Source organism: Rhinoderma darwinii, chromosome 5, assembly GCF_050947455.1.
Source record: "Rhinoderma darwinii isolate aRhiDar2 chromosome 5, aRhiDar2.hap1, whole genome shotgun sequence".
In the NCBI taxonomy this organism is placed as follows: Eukaryota; Metazoa; Chordata; class Amphibia; order Anura; family Rhinodermatidae; genus Rhinoderma; species Rhinoderma darwinii.
The window spans coordinates 89,286,427-89,306,292 of NC_134691.1; the positions used below are offsets into that span (position 1 = coordinate 89,286,427).

General features: G+C 41.4%; 1 protein-coding gene across 4 annotated transcripts in view; it reads left to right on the plus strand.

Annotated features, from left to right (window-relative positions):
* The window catches only part of ST18 (ST18 C2H2C-type zinc finger transcription factor), a 277,907-nt gene that overhangs the window by 210,225 nt on the left and 47,816 nt on the right, over positions 1-19,866 (plus strand). For all 4 annotated transcript variants that reach the window (XM_075826255.1, XM_075826253.1, XM_075826256.1 and 1 more), the window contains exon 11: positions 10,876-11,121. In XM_075826255.1, the coding sequence (XP_075682370.1) occupies positions 10,876-11,121 (246 nt within the window). The remainder of the gene's footprint in view (positions 1-10,875; positions 11,122-19,866) is intronic.

A 19,866-nucleotide genomic window follows, 5' to 3' on the forward strand; every position in this document is an offset into this window, starting at 1 on the left:
TGAACACATAGTAAACTATTATGACTGGTACAAGTAGACATTAGAAGCTGCTGAGACACAAGGGTTGAGTATCTTGTTACAGATTGGGTGTAGAGCATAAAATATCTGCTATTCATAAGGATATGTCCACAAGCGGCAGATTTTTTGCAGAAACTTTGCCATTCATCTGAATCCATGCACATGCTGCAGAAACAACTCTATGCAGATGAACAAACTTCTACAACATATCTGGCTCGCGTGACTGATCTTATTTCCATGCTGAAAATGTTCTGCAGCGTGTGACTGAGATTTGATCAAATCTCGTCCACATGGCTGGTACTGTAACCCACTGAGGATTCTCCATGCTCAAATCCACAAGGAAAACCCGCAGGATTTCCGTCCCGTGTGCAGGGGGCCCTAAGCTTTATACCATTCTTTACTAGTTCTTTGATGTGTTTTTAATCAAGGAATGATTTTGGTACATACGAACCCTTTGCTATTTCCTTGCAGTTAGTAATATATAAATTTATAACTGAATCCTTTAATTCCCTGGTTTGATATTTGTGCAATGGCTTTTATGATTTGTGTAATATAAAAAGTATACTTGTCCTCTTTCAGAGGCAAGTACAATCAGTATGTATTCATTGCACTGGAGTCTTTGAAAGGGTTGTGAGAAGATTATCATGGAATAGCCCTTGAAACGCTGCTGGGTAAATAACAGAAGAGTGAAATCATTATGCTCATCCCTCCTGAGAAAATGAATCATTAAGTGGATTATTTGTTGCCATAGTGTATTGTGCGTCCAGTGTTGTTATTAGGAAAAATGAACAATTGAAATAAGTCTATGGTGACTTTCTGCAAATGCCATAATAAAGACATTTGTGCGGTCTTATATCCCTAGTCACATGAATGTGCATAGAGAGCATATTATTTCTCAAACAGCTTAGCATAGTCACAAAACTGGAAGTCCAGTAGCCCAAGAGTGTAGGAAGAAAATAGCCAGACAAAAGCAGGGAGGGCTAAAAGAAGCTATAGTATTAAAAATAGCAAAAGTGAATAGTAACAAATAAAGCGACCAAAACTAAAACAAACAATCCAATCTACATGCAGTAGAACTTTAATACTTGCCACTATCAATTCTTCTAGTAGTTATCCAATTTAATTAATCTAATTGCTGAAAAAACATGTACACTACGAAGGGCTATTTTGTTTACAAAAGTACAACTTACCGGGGGGCAAAAATGCAGCATGGGATCAAGCATTGGGCAGTAGAACTGGGGTATTAAACCTCTAGACACCTTTATAAGGAATACTTAACCAGTGGATACAAGGAGTTGGGGTGCTAGACTCACCACGGACATTCTAAGCCATTGAACACTAGGAACTGGGGAATTAAACTACTGGGCATCAGGTTCTAAATAATTCAACAATAGGAGAGACCATGGCACTAAACAACTGAATATATAAAACAAAGAAATGTATGCATTTAGGGTGGGAAATTCTTTGGACAAGAAAACATTCTTAAACCTTACTACCCTTCGGCCTGTATATTCCAAATCATTTAAAGTTTACAGATTTTTACTCTGGTTTTTGCCTAGCTGTTCATTTTTAGGTCAGTTTTCAATGCTAAAATGCCTCAAGGTTAGTATATAAAGATTTTCACTTAATTTGACCATACCCATCCAAATCATTAGGTGACAGACTAGAAGAGCTATGTATGGCGGGTTGTTTAACCACCTAATGTATTTACTACACTCATCACAAGTTTCTCAAGCTTCCACATTGCCAGCTGTGTAGACGCAATGTATCCATGGTGGAACACAAAGGTAAAGTAGAACACAAAGGTAAAATAAAAATAGCATTGCTTTCACATTATGAAACTGACTCTCATATAGATAATATGAACATACAAAGATTAAAAAGGAAAGACAGCAAAAAAATAAAAAATTCTAAATGAGGCCAACAAACAAAACTCAGACACAAATTGTTGTTGATTGCAAAATAAATCCATAATATCAACAATAGTAAATCCACTCAATATGGAGGGAGCACAGCGGGAAGACATTTAGTACATATTTTCGGTTGTTAAGTACTCAGTGTGCTTCCTGAGTTAAGCAGATCTGTTATTTAGAGTAAAGAAATATTGTTCATTTGTTGCCTTAAGAGTACTTTTTCAGTGGGAGAGTTTTTGAAACATAAAAGGATTTTAGCCCAGTTGCGTGGCTTTTTATCCAAGCCATCTGTCGTGGAGGTCTGGAGTTTTAGGTGAATTTTATGGTTATTATTGTCTTTTCTGTTTTTAACAATGCAATTATTTACTAAAAGTTAAAATGTATGATAACTAAATACAACGTGTTTAGCACCACATCATAGTTGTTTTAATAAGCCATCACTCAAAAAGAATAAGATAAAAAAAATAGTATTGTACTGTCACCAGAGAATCTTGACATTAAAACTGTCATTTATAATAATGCAAAGAGCGCTGAGCACATTAACATAAAAGGAGCAGCCTTTAAAAATTGTGTGTTTTATCAGTTGAATGCACCCACATCATTTTATCAAAATGTAAAATAAATATACTAACATAAATATACCTAACCATCCTTAAATAACTAACCAAAGTAAATACCAAATTGTATTCTGAAACCTAAAATATTTCTTTGTATAACTGTAAGGTCGGGGCCTAGATGGTGCAGGCGCTCGCAGGGGTGTGGCGGCAAAGGTGGAATAAAACAAGAGGTTTTGCAGCAAACGTAACTTTAATGCAAGCACATGGCCAACATGAAATCTTCAGACTTCTAACTACGAGAAGCACAATATTTAGTTAGGGTTCTAAGTCAGGAGGATGCTGAACGGCCGCTTGTACTGTTGTCGCAGACAGGGCCAAGGGTGCCCTTCCTTGATACAGGGGTTTGGTCTGACAATTTAAAAGCCTAGTAGGCCGCAACTGTGCTGAATGCTTACTCATCCTCATCGCAAGGCTCCTGCCTCGCCCACCACTCATCACACAATTTTCACTATACAAGAGGAGACTCCTGTCTACTGACCACAACTTGCTCCAGTACCTCTGCCACAAGCTCAGCAACGTGCCATAACCTCTCCAGTAACTTCTCAACAACTTCCACCGCCACTTTTCAAAAACGCTCTATTAGTATGTATGCTCCTCAGGTCTCACCTCTGTCTCCCAAACACTTAACAGCGTTAGGTGGGAATATTGTCGTTTTATAGACAATGTGGCGCCCCAGCATGACAACGCGGTGTAGCCATGCCTTGACACCATCACTATGTTATGGCGCAGAAGTACAGTCAAAGATGACATGCAGGCCATACATCCCGATGCCTACAATTTAGTACCGAGCAGCCAGCCACCATTATCTGTACAAATGAACTGCCATTTTGTTACAATATAAACATGTTAACCAACATAACATATACACAGGCCGCATAACATAAACCGCCATTTAAAACAGTGGCCTGACTAACCACTCCTCCTCCTGGAACGCCACCTATAGGGAACAAAAGCACACAACACAGGCACTTGTTATATGTCAAAGTGCACATACTGTATATAGCATCAACAGGGGTACAATGCCACTAAGAGCACAAAATACAATATCATTCCCTTTAAGGGTGGGGATATCTCCCCCTCACCTTTACATTACAACAAAATTAGCTCAATTGGTAAGGAAGATGATTGGACCGACAGAGGAGGCCCCCTCCCTCTGTCAAACACTTTAGGTGCCACAGTCACTATTGACTGCACAGCCTCTAAGTGCTTAAATGGCAGGGATCAAAGTTATCAAAGTTATCTGCAAGTGGCACAGACCCACGAACGGCGACATACTATTCTAGCACAGGACTGGAAGGGTTTAGCGAAAAAAAATAACGTACAGACTAATTTATCAATCTAAGGCTCTGTTCAAACTATACAACACGTTTTCAACAAAACCCAACAAATCCTGATTGATCCCATTGCCTTATAAAGGAGTTTGTCATGTTTACGGTGGCGCCATAAATAACATTGCAGACTACATTATTCTTGCCATCAAAAACCCTGAAACCCTGACAGAACAGGGCCCAGCACTAGTGTCTAATGTGACAAAAAAAAGGAAGCAGTCTGAAAACACGCATTTCATATTGTGCTATTTTTTTTTATCTCAAAAGAAGAGTACATAGCAGTCACAATACTATAGTACGATAATACATCAGTAATACCACTATAGCATTTACACCAAAAGGATAGTAAATGTCGATGATAAACTATGGTCATGTTCACATTAGACATGTTATGAGCTGAAGGGATTTGATAGCTGATCTGTACTCCACTGAACTCAATGTAAAAGAAATGTAGGAAAACACATAAGGCTGGATTCACACGAGCATGTTCGGTCCGTAAAGGATGGAACGTATTTCATGTTTTCAGTACGGGACAGTAGTTCCACGTAGAGGCAGGGACTCCTAGCGTCGTACATAACTATGATGCTAGGAGCCCGGCTCCCTGCACTGTGTTCGGTCCGGGACTTGCGGCCGAAATACGTTCCGTCCTTTACGAACCGAACATGCTCGTGTGAATCCAGCCTTAGTCTTTCCAATTTATTGTTGTTGTTTTTTTTACATTGAAGTCAATGCAGTATGGGTTGGACAACTGATGCAAAGAAAGAAAAAAAAATGTTGTCAAATACCTTTCACCGAGACGCTAGTGCAAACAGGAGTGAACCTATCTTTAGGGCTGTGTACAAGTTCAAGTTGCAATAAATGTCATAGAATATAATAATCATGTTGCATATAGAAATACGGCCTTGTTCACATTTGGGTTAAAGGCTCCATTAGGGGCCTCCGTCGCAGATCCGGCTGAGAATACTGGAAATAATAGCGCAGCATGTTGCTCTTTTATTTCTGGTAAGACCGTGTAAAAGTCAATGGGTTCCGTCGGTGACCGTCGGTGACCGGTGGTGTCCGTCATTCAACGGAAGTGGCGCTTCCGCTTTTTCCGTTGTTCTGCTCCTCTGACGGAGCAAGACAACAGAAAGCTGAACACAGATGTGATCAAGACAGTCTTATAAAAAAATGACACTGTTGATTATTTATCCAATTATGTATTTGCTCCTATTTTTACACCTATACAGTTTATCTCAAATGTTTGAATTTATGTAGCGTGACCTACAAGTTTGTTATCATTGCATTACAAGCTTGCTCTTGTTTTAATGCCGTCTATCAAAGCCTAATCTATAGATACTGTATGTAACTTGTGGTCATTTGGTACGGATATAGTTAATACCTTGCATTTCTGTAACTAAGAGTTATTAATACTAATGTAAAATGCATTTGATATTATACAGATGGCACAAGATGTTGTTACTAAGTTATTATCTAGGATAAGCTGCACTGTTAAATTCAGGATTTAGAACTATCACATCAGATTAAACTATTGTAGTGAAATGGACAGCAAGATAAAGTTAAATCACCTTAATACAAACATGTTAAAATGTTTTATTTATTATAGCAATAATTGTATGTTTCTGCTTATGTCATTGGTATTATTTACAGTACATAGCAAACCATTTATCCTGACCCTGCATTCTCTATTATTCTATTATACTAAAAATATTGATAGTATAGATGCACAGTATTGCATACTACACCTTGTATGTATTTATTTAGCCAAACATTTATGTATTGTTTAGAATTTGTTTTTATGATTAGATTTTTTTTGTCAGATTTATAAGTGAATGCAAATTTTCACTCTATGGCAGGTATAAACCATTCTCTATCCGGACAAAGCAACTGAACAGGCAATCGTTATCATAAACCTTTTGTGGTAAATTATAGGGGAAAAAAACACCTTGTTTTATTGCTACAGTATAAACCTTGTAAACAAGAGTGTTGTCATTCACTGACAGCAAACTAAAATTTTGAAAATGGTGAGAAATAAAAATACGAAAAAGGAGATGTATCAACACTGGTGCAAAGGAAAAGTGGAGTAGTCTCTGTTTTCATTATAAAAAGGGCTTCTGAAAAATGAAAAGTGAAAAGTGAAATCTGATTCTTTGCCATCAACAACTACTCTACTTTTCCTTTGCACCAGAATTGAATCTTCTCCCCGAATGTGTATAATAAAATTGTAGAACTTTTCATTTTTTTTTATCTAGTCCTTTTATTTATTCAAGAATAAGAAGACTTTCCAATTACATGTTTAATTAAAAATGACCTCCCTGTCTCCCTACGGCACCCACTGACCTGAGCGCTGGTGCATGTAAACATTGCAGTGACACTCAGGTCCATACAAGCCCCCTCCCCACACTGTCGATGCAATGTATGGGACACATACAGTGGGGCAGATTCACTATTAAAATTGAGCCAGAAATCTGGTGTACATGCTGTGCGCCGCACTTTTTTCAACATGCTCCATAAGGGATCGTGATCTAGCAGAAAGGGCGTAGCTTCAAATGCGCTACTGTGTGCCAATAATGTGACTTTTTGGGGATCCAAAAATTGGCGTAAACTAAGCCAGCTGATGGTATAAAGAAAAAAAGTGTCTAGCATGTCTAGCTAGATGCACCAAATTGATCTTACCGTGTGCACCACTATGATAAATTTGGCACATTTTCTAACTGCCTTGTCTACGTTTACACTGTCTAAAGCTTACACAGTATTAGTAAAACTGCCCCAATGTATGTATTTTTATTATTTTTTTAAACGTAAACCAGGTGTGGGTCCAAAACACTCAAGACATGCAAATTTTTCCATTATACTTGTTCACTGTGTAGGTTCTACTCCTGGTTTTGTCTTCCAAATACTGATGCAAAATACTGACCAAAAGAATGCCGTGTGAAAGTGACCCAAGACGGGATTCATACCACGTATTTCTTGCAGATTTTGATGCAGAATTTGATGCAGATTTTTGAGCCAAAGCCAGAAGTGGTTTGAAGAGGAGTGAGAAATATAAAGGAATGGTAACTTCTACTTCTCCTTCCTCCTGGATCCACTTCTGGCTTTGGCTATAAGATCTGCATCAAAATCTGCAACAAAAACACAATGGATGAATCCAGCCTAAGGGCAGATTCACACGAACGTTGCGTTTTTGCGCGCGCAAACAACGCAGCGTTTTGCGAGCGCAAAAACCATTTGACAGCTGCGTGTGTCATCCGTGTCTGATGCGCGGCTGCGTGATTTTCGCGCAGCCGGCATCATAGAGATGAGGCTTGTCAACGCCCGTCACTGTCCAAGGTGCTGAAAGAGCTAAATCTTTCAGCACCCTCGACAGTGAATGCCGAACACAACAGCGAAAAACCTGTAAAAAAAAAAGTTCCTACTTACCGAGAACTTCCCGGCCGTTGCCTTGGTGACGCGTCCTTGGTGACGCGTCCTTGGTGACGCGCCTCTCTTGACATCGGGCCCCACCTCCCTGGATGACGCGGCAGTCCAAGTGACCGCTGCAGCCTGTGATTGGCTGCAGCCTGTGCTTGGCCTGTGATTGGCTGGAGCTGTCACTTGAACTGAAGTGTCATCCCGGGAGGTCGGACTGCAGGAAGGAGACAGGAGTAATCGGTAAGTTAGAACTTCGTTTTTTTTTACAGGTTCATGTATTTTGGGATCGCAAGTCACTGTCCATGGTGCTGAAACAGTTTAACTCTTTCAGCACCATGCACAGTGAATGTCTCCCGACGTCGCGGACCGGAAATTTTTTTGCCGGGTTCGGCCAAAACGAGTTTGGCCGAACCCGGTGAAGTTAGCTTCGGTTGTCGGGGTTCACTCCGTTTGGATGCTTGGAAACAGAAAAGCACGTGGTGCTTTTCTGTTTCCATTCATCCTTTTGACAGCTCGTGCGCTGTTCGCACTGAAGTGCTTCCGTGCGACCTGCCTGGTTTTCACGCACCCATTGACTTCAATGGGTGCGTGATGCGTGAAATACGCAGAGTTATTGAACCTGTCGCGTATTTTGCGCAGCGAACAAACGCTGCGCAAAATACACGGACTGTGTGTACTGCCCCATAGACTTCTATAGGGCATTGCGTGCCGCGCGAAAACCACGCGCCCTACACGCTGCCAAATCACGCTCGTGTGAATCCCCCCTAATAGGTATTGTTGACCCATTGTACAAAATTGATCACAAAAAAATGTATGAAAACTTAAAAATATGTCACTTGTACATCTATTTAACACATTTTTCTGAAAATATGTGCCTCAATTCAATAATAAAACATTATCTTTTTCATGTAATTGTATTTGCTATTTTTAACAACCATTACAAGTAAGATCACAACCATTAATATAAATAATCCATTTAGTCCATTGATATATCAATGTCATCATAACTACTCTTAGGGCATGACCACACGTGGCGGATTTCCTCCGCAACTGTCCGCATCAATGCCGCACAGAATCTGCGTTGCAGATTCTGCTGCGGATCTGCACAAAATGTGCAGTAAATTGATGCGGACTAGCTGCTGCGGACTGCGGTAAAAGTGCTTCCCTTCTCCCTATCAGTGCAGGATAGAGAGAAGGGACAGCACTTTCCCTTGCGAAAGTCAAAGAAATTCATACTTACCGCCCGTTGTCTTGGTGACGCGTCCCTCCTTCGGCATCCAGCCCGACCTCCCTGGATGACGCGGCAGTCCATGTGACCGCTGCAGCCTGTTATTAGCCTGTGATTGGCTGCAGCCGTCACTTAGACTGAAACGTCATCCTGGGAGGCCGGACTGGAGACAGAAGCAGGGAGTTCTCGGTAAGTATGAACTTCATTTTTTTTTACAGATACATGTATATTGGGATCGGTAGTCACTGTCCCGGGTGCAGAAACAGTTACTGCCGATCGCTTAACTCTTTCAGCACCCTGGACAGTGACTATTTACTGACGTCTCCTAGCAACGCTCCCGTCATTACGGGAGCCCCATTTACTTCCTCAGTCTGGCTGTAGACCTAGAAATACATAGGTCCAGCCAGAATGAAGAAATGTCAAGTTAAAAAAGCAAGACGGATCCGCAGCACACATAACATGTGCATGACAGCTGCGGACTTCATTGCGGAAATTAGAATCTCCATTGAAGTCAATGGAGAAATTCCGCCATGAGTCCGCCACTGCTCCGCAACAGACAGAGCATGCTGCGGACACCAAATTCCGCTCCGCAGCCTATGCTCCGCAGCGGAATTTTACGCATCGTCTAAACGAACACTGCTAAATTAAAGTGTAAGTCAATGGACAAACGGCTCCGCTGCGGATTAACGCTGCGGAGTGTCCGCAGCGGAATTTAAGTGAAATTCCGCCACGTGTGAACCCAGCCTTAGACTGGAATCATACATTTGAGCCAAACAAAGGAGTATAAAAGTATAAATAATAGATAAAAGCTATAAAGGAAAGACTGATATGTCTCCTCTCTTTTGGATCAACTCCTGTGTTTAGCACAAAAACTGCATGTGTGAATCCAGCCCTAATGAAATATTTGAGAGTTGACATCTATCATTGGAAAAGGGGCCCTTGATCCTCATTGTGCTGCAGTAAAATTGCCTGTGATGGTTATAACAGGCTTGCATGGAGCGCTCTCGTTTTAAAACTGTCAGGCTGGGTTCCCACGTAGCATAAACGCTGCGGAATTTCCGCAACGGAATTCTGTGTGGAAAGTCTGCAGCATTTACAGTAGCAGCACAGTGGATGAGATTTTGAAAACTTCATGCCCACGCTGTGGAAAAAAAGCACACAGAGTAATCGTAAATAAATTGACCTGCAGTCCAGAATTTAAATCTGCAACATGTCAATTTATTCTGCGTTTTTGTTGATTTTCTGTTGCGGGTTTTCCCCGTTGAATTCAATGGGGATGCAAAACCTGCAACAGAATACCATGTGTTGCAACTTTTGCGGTGGATTTGCAGCAATTACACCACAAAAGTGGCAACTCAGGAAAAAAAAAGTCATACTTACCCAGAACTCTCTCTTGCTTCCTGCAGTCCGGCCTCTTGGGATGATGTTTCATCCCATGTGACCGCTGCAGCCAAACACAGGCTGCAGCATCACATGGCCTGCAACGTCATCCAGGAAGGCTGGACTACGCACAAAGAAGAGGGAGGGGGTAAGTATGATCGTTTTTTTTTCTCCTCATTGCTTTTTTTCACAGCGGAAATTCAGTACGAAAAACGGCTCCAACAATGTGGTGTGATTTTTCGGACGGAAGGTGCTGCGGGTTTCAGGTCGGATACGCTGTGCAGTTTTTACGCAGCGTATCCGACCCGTAGGAACCCGACCTTATGCACTTGGATGCTCTGTCTTAGAAATACCCCTTTACCTTTATATCCTAAATTGACTCTACCCCACTTTTATCTGTTGAAAAACTAAAATCTAATTTATGACGTCATTAATTGCTGCAGAAAATAGATAAACCAGTGGAGTGTCCAAAAAAAATAAAAAATAAATGTGGTACATCGACAATTACTGTAGTTATTCATGCAGTTGTTTCCTAAAAACCTACATAACAACTAACAGATTTGAAGGCTTATGTTGTGTTTCAGTGTTTAAATAACCAGTAGTTTAACAGAAACCAGGTCACTATTTTTTTTCAATTGTATAAAAAAAATCAAGCAGATTTTTTCTCCCCTTTATTTAAATTGTCTCAGATTTAGGACTAAATACTTCTGCTTATTTTGTGGTTAAATTCTGGAAGCATCTTATTTCAATTCTACCAGCAATAAGCTGGAAAATGTGGTGAGCATTATGAGGTTACACAGAACTCTGGCAAAGAATTACACATTAACTGATGTGATGTAAATCAAAAGCTGCTTTTTAAATCAGATATTATTTAAATAAAAGCTTGCATTTACTTTTATCCCTTAAAAGCACCACATGGCCACGCTATCAAAGCCGCAAACTGTTCATCAATTGAAAATCTATCTTTACAATTTCCCCAGGCTGCAGAGATTGAAGTTGATGAAAACGGAACTTTGGACTTAAGTATGAAAAAAAATCGACTCCATGACGGCGCTGGAACTTTAGGCTCTTCCAATCCCATCCTATCAACTCCATCGTCTTCTCCTTTTAAAACTAGTAGCCTCCTGGTCAACGCTGCCTTCTATAAAGCCCTTTGTGAAAAGGAGGGCTGGGATGCCCCAATCAACTACAGCAAGGTCCATGGTAAAAATGGAGAGGACACGGAGGTACGGTATCTCATTCTACATGTTTATCTTACAATATAATATAACACAATGTGACTCACAACTCATTATAAAGTAACCTTGTTAGAAGGGAATAAAAATAACCCTTTACTGAGTAAATACCCTTCATGTAGCAACTGTCCTATATTCAGTGCCAGCAATGTGTAGTCCAGGAAAGCCTCCTCCTCAGTATTGAGATGTAACTGTGCCAAGAGATCTGCGCAGAACATACTGAATTCCACATAATATTCCAGAACTAGGTGATGATATTCTCATGCAATGGTCAGCTCAGCTAGACTGGCTCATACATACTTATATGTCATTCCTGTATTAGGGGTTTATACTACTAATACGTTATTAATCATGGAATTATAGTAGTTATGGACAAAGTTACATTTTTATTACCCTTATTACCCACATATTTGTGTATAGTATATTAAACATGACATTGTTAAGTAAAAGGATATTTTATATCCCAATAGATATTACAAACACAAAATAAAGAATCCGTTTAATAGGAAGCTACATCGAATAAAACCATTCAGATCACTTAAAATCAACAAAAAATCAAAATACCCATAAAATGAAGAACTGTAATATCATCCATTTTTGTTACAAATGCTCCATATTGGTTTATTACATGGATTTTGAACTGGTCCTCAAGAAGTGTTCTTCCTCAGTGTTGTAGTAACAAGGTCAAAGAACATTATCACATCAGCAGTGCCCATATAAAAGTAAAGTTAGAGTAGAGATGAGAAAACCAGTAAAAAAATTGCCACATGCACATTTCGTCAACGGGCAAATTTCCAATTATGGAGCCATAGTGGCCACATTTAGAACAATGGAGGCTGAAATGCTGGAATATGGATCCATATTTTAGCCTCCATTGTTTTATATGCAGAAAATAGCTCAATTTTGGAACGTTTGCAGATGAGGCGAATTTTCAATGATTCCCTCATCTGTAATTATGGGTACTACAACCTCATCCATCATCTAACGCTATAGCTTTAGAATCACAGTTATGCAAACTTGTCTTGATGTCTGGGTCTATGATAGTTCCTCTGTAATACGTGCATTAATTATGATGTATTTTCCTTTACAAAAAAAATAAGTGTATATTTAAAAAGCAGTGAGCTCCATACCCTGCATTGCATTATGCTTTACACAGTAAAAATCCTTCAATCTGACACGTAGTAGCACAGATCTCTGATAGTCCGGCACTTAATAATCTGCAATCCTGTGGAGACAGATAAGAAAGTCCTGTGGTCTCCAATTTGTGGATCTCCAGCTCTTACAAAACTACAACTCCCAGCATGCTCTGACAGCTGGGGAGCCACAGGTTGGAGGCCCCTGAGATAACTTAAATAAAGAGACATTTCTGATAACAAAACAAAGCTGCAGGTGTACTTTTTAGTTCAGTTAGGGTCAGCTCATACTGAGTTTTTTTTACACGTTTTTTTATGCGAAAACCGCGCCAAAAAAACAGCCGAAAATGCCTCCCATTGATTTCAATGGGAGATGGTGACGTTTTTTTCCAGCGAGCGGAAAAAACGGCTCGCAGAAAAAAGAAGGGACATGCGCTATCTTCGGGCGTTTACGCCTCTGACCTCCCATTAACATCAATGGGAGGCAGAGAAAGCGTATTTTGCTGCATTTTTTGCCTGCAGCGCTCAATGTCCGAGGGCAGAAAAAGCAGCGAAAATTGGCATGCAGGCAGAGCAAAATCTGCCTCAAGATTCAAAACGGAATTTTGAGGCATTTTTTCTGCCTGCAAAAAACTCTGTGTGAACCCAGCCCAATGTTATTTTTACTTTGGTGACAAGTATTGTTGGGGGATATACATCCTTCTATTATTATTTTTTTATCTCAGTGTTGTATGTTTGTCCTGTAATCTGGACTGACTTTTAAGGGCATGTTCACACGTGGCAGAATTTTTCCGCTGCAAATGTTGCTGCAAATTCATGGCAATTACGCAACGAATCTGCAGCAACATTTGCATACTTGACAGGTAATTTAGACGTTGCGGATATCACAGCGGACTTGCCGCAGATTTCAGCCTTAGGCCAGATTCACACGAACGTTGCCTTTTTGCGCGCGCAAACAACGCAGCGTTTTGCGAGCGCAAAAACCATTTGACAGCTGCGTGTGTCATGCGTGTCTGATGCGCGGCTGCGTGATTTTCGCGCAGCCGGCATCATAGAGATGAGGCTTGTCAACGCCCGTCACTGTCCAAGGTGCTGAAAGAGCTAAATCTTTCAGCACCCTCGACAGTGAATGCCGAACACAACAGCGAAAAACCTGTAAAAAAAAAAGATAAAGTTCCTACTTACCGAGAACTTCCCGGCCGTTGCCTTGGTGACGCGTCCTTGGTGACGCGCCTCTCTTGACATCGGGCCCCACCTCCCTGGATGACGCAGCAGTCCAAGTGACCGCTGCAGCCTGTGATTGGCTGCAGCCTGTGCTTGGCCTGTGATTGGCTGGAGCTGTCACTTGAACTGAAGTGTCATCCCGGGAGGTCGGACTGCAGGAAGGAGACAGGAGTAATCGGTAAGTTAGAACTTCGGTTTTTTTTTACAGGTTAATGTATTTTGGGATCGCAAGTCACTGTCCATGGTGCTGAAACAGTTTAACTCTTTCAGCACCATGGACAGTGACTATCTCCTGACGTCGCGTACCGATAATTTTTTTGCCGGGATCGGCCAAAACGAGTTTGGCCGAACCCGGTGAAGTTCGGTACGCTTGTCCGGCTTCGCTCATCGCAAAGACACTCCGTTTGGATGTTCGGAAACAGAAAAGCACGTGGTGCTTTTCGGTTTTCATTCATCCTTTTCACTGCTGTTGCGCGAATCACGCTCGTCCCACGGAAGTGCTTCCGTGTGGTGCGCGTGATTTTCACGCACCCATTGACTTCAATGGGTGCGTGATGCGCGAAATACGCAGAGTTATTGAACCTGTCGCGCTTTTTGCGCAGCAGACAAACGCTGCGCAAAAAGCACGGACTGTCTGTACTGCCCCATAGACTTGTATTGGTCCATGCGTGCCACGTGAAAACCACGCGGCCCGCACGGACCGAATACACGCTCGTGTGAATCCCCCCTTAGGCTGGGTTTACACGTGGCGGAATTTCACTTGAATTCCGCTGCGGACACTCCGCAGCGTTAATCCGCAGCAGAGCCGTTTCTCCATTGACTTCCACTTTAATTTAGAAGTGTTCGTTTAGACGTTGAGTAAAATTCCGCTGCGGAGCATAGGCTGCGGAGTGGAATTTGGTGTCCGCAGCATGCTCTGTCTGTTGCGGAGCAGTGGCGGACTGGTTGCGGACTCATGGCGGAATTTCTCCATTGACTTCAATGGAGATTCTAAATTCCGCAATGAAGTCCGCAGCTGTCATGCACATGTTATGTGTGCTGCGGATGCGTCTTGCTTTTTTAAACATGACATTTCTTCATTCTGGCTGGACCTATGTATTTCTAGGTCTACAGCCAGACTGAGGAAGTCAATGGGGCTCCCGGAATTACGGGAGCGTTGCTAGGAGACGTCAGTAAATAGTCACTGTCCAGGGTGCTGAAAGAGTTAAGCGATTGGCAGTAACTGTTTCTGCACCCTGGACAATGACTACTGATCCCAATAAACAGCAACCTGTAAAAAAATAGAAGTTCATACTTACCGAGAACTCCCTGCTTCTGTCTCCAGTCCGGCTTCCCAGGATGACGTTTCAGTCTAAGTGACGGCTGCAGCCAATCACAGGCTGCTGCGGTCACATGGACTGCCACGTCATCCAGGGAGGTAGGGCTGGATGCCGAAAGAGGGACGCGTCACCAAGACAACGGCCGGTAAGTATGAAATTCGTTTACTTTCACTAGGGAAAGTGCTGTCCCTTCTCTCTATCCTGCACTGATAGAGAGAAGGGAAGCACTTTTACCGCAGTCCGCAGCAGCTAGTCCGCATCAATTTACTGCACATTTTGGGCAGATCTGCAGCCGTAATCCGCAACCCGGATTAGGTGCGGCATTGATGCGGACAGTTGCGGAGGAAATCCGCCACGTGTGGTCATGCCCTAAAATCTGCAGTGAAAATCCGCTGCTTCTCAACTGGCAGCCATACAAGCTGCACCGCAGCCTAAATTCCACACTGTTATTTTCTGCAATGTCTGAACTAAGTTACATAGAAAGGTGCAGAAACCAATGTAAAAAACGGCTACTGCAGATTTCCACTGTGGACTTTCCGCAGTGAAATTCCACAGCAATTCCGCCACGTGCGAACATGCCCTTATTGAGTAGCACTTGTCAAGTCCCATGAAACCAGATTACAGGAATTTCAATGTAAAATGTTCTCCATGATTATAGAATGTCCTGAACGGAGCAGGGATAACCTTATGTGTCAACTATATGATGTCCTTTGGATAATATACAACGTTCAAGATAGAAAATGAAAAATAAAGGACAGAGGAGTGCTTGTTACTAATGACTCCTACAGCAGATTATTGAGTCTACGTTGGATGAAATATATAAATATTTTTGTCCCTTTCTGATTGTAGACAATGACTTTTAATATGTGGTCTTTTGTTCGTTGCACCAGTTCATAACAGTTGCTTAATTTGGGTGGCAATTTACCGAAAATATTGTCTATATATCTCTGCGAAATAGCCTGTCCAGATGCCCTCTAACAAACAAAAACAAAAAAAGAATGGATTTGGACATGGCTCAAAATCTCTACAAAATCCTTGATAAATAAATAGGGCTGTTAGTTTAGTTCAAACTGTCAGTTCTCCAAAAATTTGAAGGCTTAAAAATTTTTTAAAAGTGCCAGATGCCATTAACTGTTATCCATTTCACCACTATATTCTGCTCTTTGCTGAAATCGCTGTAAACTTCCATCTGCATATTAATGGCATTTAAACTATTCCTCCCTCTCTTTCTCTCTCTGTCCCTTTTTGACTCACCATCAGGCATATTAATACAAACACCTACAAAATGTCACCACCACTAGAGCTATATAAAGAAAGAAAATAGAGGAAAAATTAAAATATTACAATCATATTTTGATAACATTATATACTGATAGTTCACCAACAAAAAAAAAAAATTGGGAACACCTACATAAATTGTTCGCTATATCAGTTTTCAGACAATATTAGAAGACACAACTTATATACTAATGTGTCCTAAACCCCTTTAGGTCAGAGCCATTTTTTTATTTTTAATTTTCGTTTTTCACTCCCTGCCTTCCAAGAGCCATAACTTTTTTATTTTTCCGTCAATAGTGCGGTTTAAGGGCTTATTTTTTGCAGGAGGAGTTGTAGTTTCTATTGGTAGCATTTCAAGTACCATATGACAACTGAACTTTATACGATTACGGTGATTCCAAATGTATATAGGCTTTTTTTATATTTTACTACTTTTAAAGAAAAAAAACTGTTTTGTGTCACCACATTCTGAGAGCCGTAACTTTTTTACTTTTTCATAGATTGCGTGGTGTGAAAGCTTATTTTTTTGTGGGACGAGCTGTAATTTTTATCGGTACCATTTTTTGGTACATACAACTTTTTGATCACTTTTTATTAAAAAAAATTAAGAGCTAAGTTGACCAATAAACAGAGATTTTGGAGTTTTAATTTTTTTATTTTTTACGTCATTCAACTAGCGCAATAAATAATGCTATATTGTATTAGTTCAGACTTTTATGGACGCAAAATACCAATTTTGTTTACTTTTTTATTTTTTACATTACTTTGGAGAAAAATCGTGAAAAGGTTTTTTTTTGGAACTTTCAATATTTTATTCTTTTACACAGTTTATTAGCCACCCTAGGGGAGTTGAACCAGCGATCGTTGGATTGCTGGTACAATACACTGCAATACTGATGTATTGCAGTATATCGTCCTTTTTACAGTCTTCTGTCAAGCCCTGCCACTGTAAAACACAGCTGACATCCGCAGCGTATGGAGCGTGCTCAGCAAATTTTTCTGCTGAAGATTTTGCTGCAAATTTGCATATTTGACAGTTTGTTCAGACTTTGTGGATTTCACAGCGGACTTGCCGCAGATTTCAGCCTTTGCATTGCAAAGACTGAAATCCGTAGTGAAAATCCACTGCTTCTCCGCTGACGGCAATGCATGCTGCGGAATCAAAATTCTGCACCGCAGCCTATTTTCCGCAACGCCTTTTTCCGCAACGTCTGCACTAAGTTACCTAAAAAGCCATAGAAAGTAATGGGGGAAAATGTCTTCTGCGTATTTCCACTGTGGACTGTCCGCAGCAGAATTCCACAGCAATTTTGCCACGTCTAAGACAATCCCTTTCCATATGCCCTATCACCCCTTGGAGATGCAGCTAATTTTTTTTTTTTTTTTTTTTTTCGTTTGTCCATCGTCACATAAAGTTTTTATTTTTCGATCGACATAGCTGTATGAGAATTATTTTTTTTTTAGGACTGGTTGTAGTTTTTAATGGTACCATTAAACCCCATCCTGCTCTGCTCAGTACTATTACGTTGAGCTGAGCGCATCAGTCGCGCTCAGCCTAGTAACAGCTCTTGCACATGACCTAGATGGGGCAGTAAAAAATGGTCCGTATGTTGGCCAGATTTCCTGGCTCGAACACGGTACAGGTGAATGGAACTCCTGGCATCATAGACATTTATGTTGCTAGGAGTCTCTGCCTCCCAACGGAACTGCTGTTCCGTGCTGTATTATTTTGTTCAGTACGGAACAGTAGTTCCGTTGGGAGGCAGAAACTCCAGCACCATAAATGTCTATGATGCCAGGAGTCCCGTTCACCTGTTCCGTGGTCGGAAGGAAATCCGGCCAACACACAGACCGTTTTTCACGGCCCGACCTCGTTCGAGTGCAAGAGCTGTTATAGTAGGTTGGGGATTTAATACAGCGCCATTTTTCCCCGGCGCGCGTTTGAGCTGTAATAACTGGTGTTTCCGACAGCAGGCTATCACAGCTAAATACCCCGAGACCAATTTTGATCTCCCGCCTCGGAGATCGCTGCTATTGGTTAGTCAGTGAATACTGACCAATAGCGGCGATCGCTGTCATCAGATCCTGCCACTGACATCACATCCTGATACACTCACCCTAAACTTCTCTGCTGGAGTTAGTGAGTCTTTTAGAGTGGGTGTTAGGAGCATTTGGGAAGAGAAAGTTTTGCTGTGATTTTGCTAAGAGCATTTTTGTCTTCCACCTACTTCTCACTCCTGTCATCCCGGTCCTTGTATCCAACTTGTGTCTCCCTTGTCACCTCCATGTTTTTGGTCAGTGATCTTCTATCACTGACCACTTTGCAGTCTTCAGGGCCACATTTTTTTTGTTTCTGGGGGCTTTCTTTTCTATATATAAAACTATTAAAAAAAAATAATAAAAAATTTAATGTAAAAATAGTTAGAGAAACGTCAAAAAGCGTAGTTAGGTATAGTGTCAGGGAATTTTGCATCAGGAATCCGTCACCGTAGTTAGTTTTAGCGTTAGGAATCCATCACTGTAGTTAGGTGTAAAGGATCTGGCAGACACAACTTCTGTGTCGACGCCAATAGGTAATCAGTCTGCACCTGCTCCTATGTCTGTGAGACTGACTCCACCTTCCACCACCCAGGATGGCAGGCTTAGGAGTGGGAGAGCCTATCACAGCCTGGCCAGACGGAGCTAGCTCCCGCCCTCTGTCTATTTATACCTGCCTTTCCTGTTCCTCCTTTGCTTGTGATTTTTCTCTGTTTGTTTCCTGGCCCTGCTGCAGCTTCTTGAACTACTGATCCTCTGCTTGTGATTGACCTTGGCTTTTCTGACCACTCTTCTGCTCTGCGTTTTTGTACCTCGCTCATCTCCTGGTTTGACTCGGCTCGTTCACCTCGCTTGTTGCTCACGGTGTTCCCGTGGGCAACTTCCCCATTTCCCTGGCTTCTTTGTACCCTTGTCTGTTTGTCTGTCATGCACCTATTGAGTGTAGGGACCGTCGCCCAGTTGTACCCCGTTGCCAAGGGCGGGTCGTTGCAAGTAGGCAGGGACTGAGTGGCGGGTAGATTAGGGCTCACTTGTCTGTTTTCCTACCCCTACATTACATTAGGTTTAGTGTCAGGGAATGTCGGAATAATCTAGTTAGGTTTAGTGTTAGGCACCCGTCACTGTAGTTAGGCTTAGTGTCAGTGAAGCTCAGAATAATCCTGTTAGGTTTAGTGTCAGGGAAGCTTGGAATCATCTAGTTAGGTTTAGCGTCAGGAAAGTTTAAAAAAAATCTAGTTAGGTTTAGTTTTAGGAACCCTTGCCCTAGTTAGGTTTAGTGTAGGGAAGTCCACTTATTCTATAAAAACCCCCCAAAAAAGTGTCGGGTAGTTTAGGTAGCAGCCTATTGCTTCTAGATAGGAAAGTATATTTTTATTTAGTTTTTTTCAAGATTTCTAAAGGTTTTTTTTGCTGTATACCCAATACACGTACCTAAGCACACAAATTTACACGTGTCTAATCACATAAATAATAAAGATATCCCAAAGGTAATTTTATGCCGAAGAGGCCTATGCATTTCTTGCCTCCGACACAGACTCGTCGGATGGTGAGACTCTTTTTTATTTATCAACCTCCTCATCTAGTGATGAAGAGGAGGGACACAATATACCAATGCAACATGACTCGAAAAACCAGGGTTCTGTATCAAAGAGTGTTTTAAAATGTATCATACATCCTTTGATTTTTAATTTACCCTAGTTTAATTTACCCTGATGCACTCCGCACAGCTTAACCCCTCATCTTTC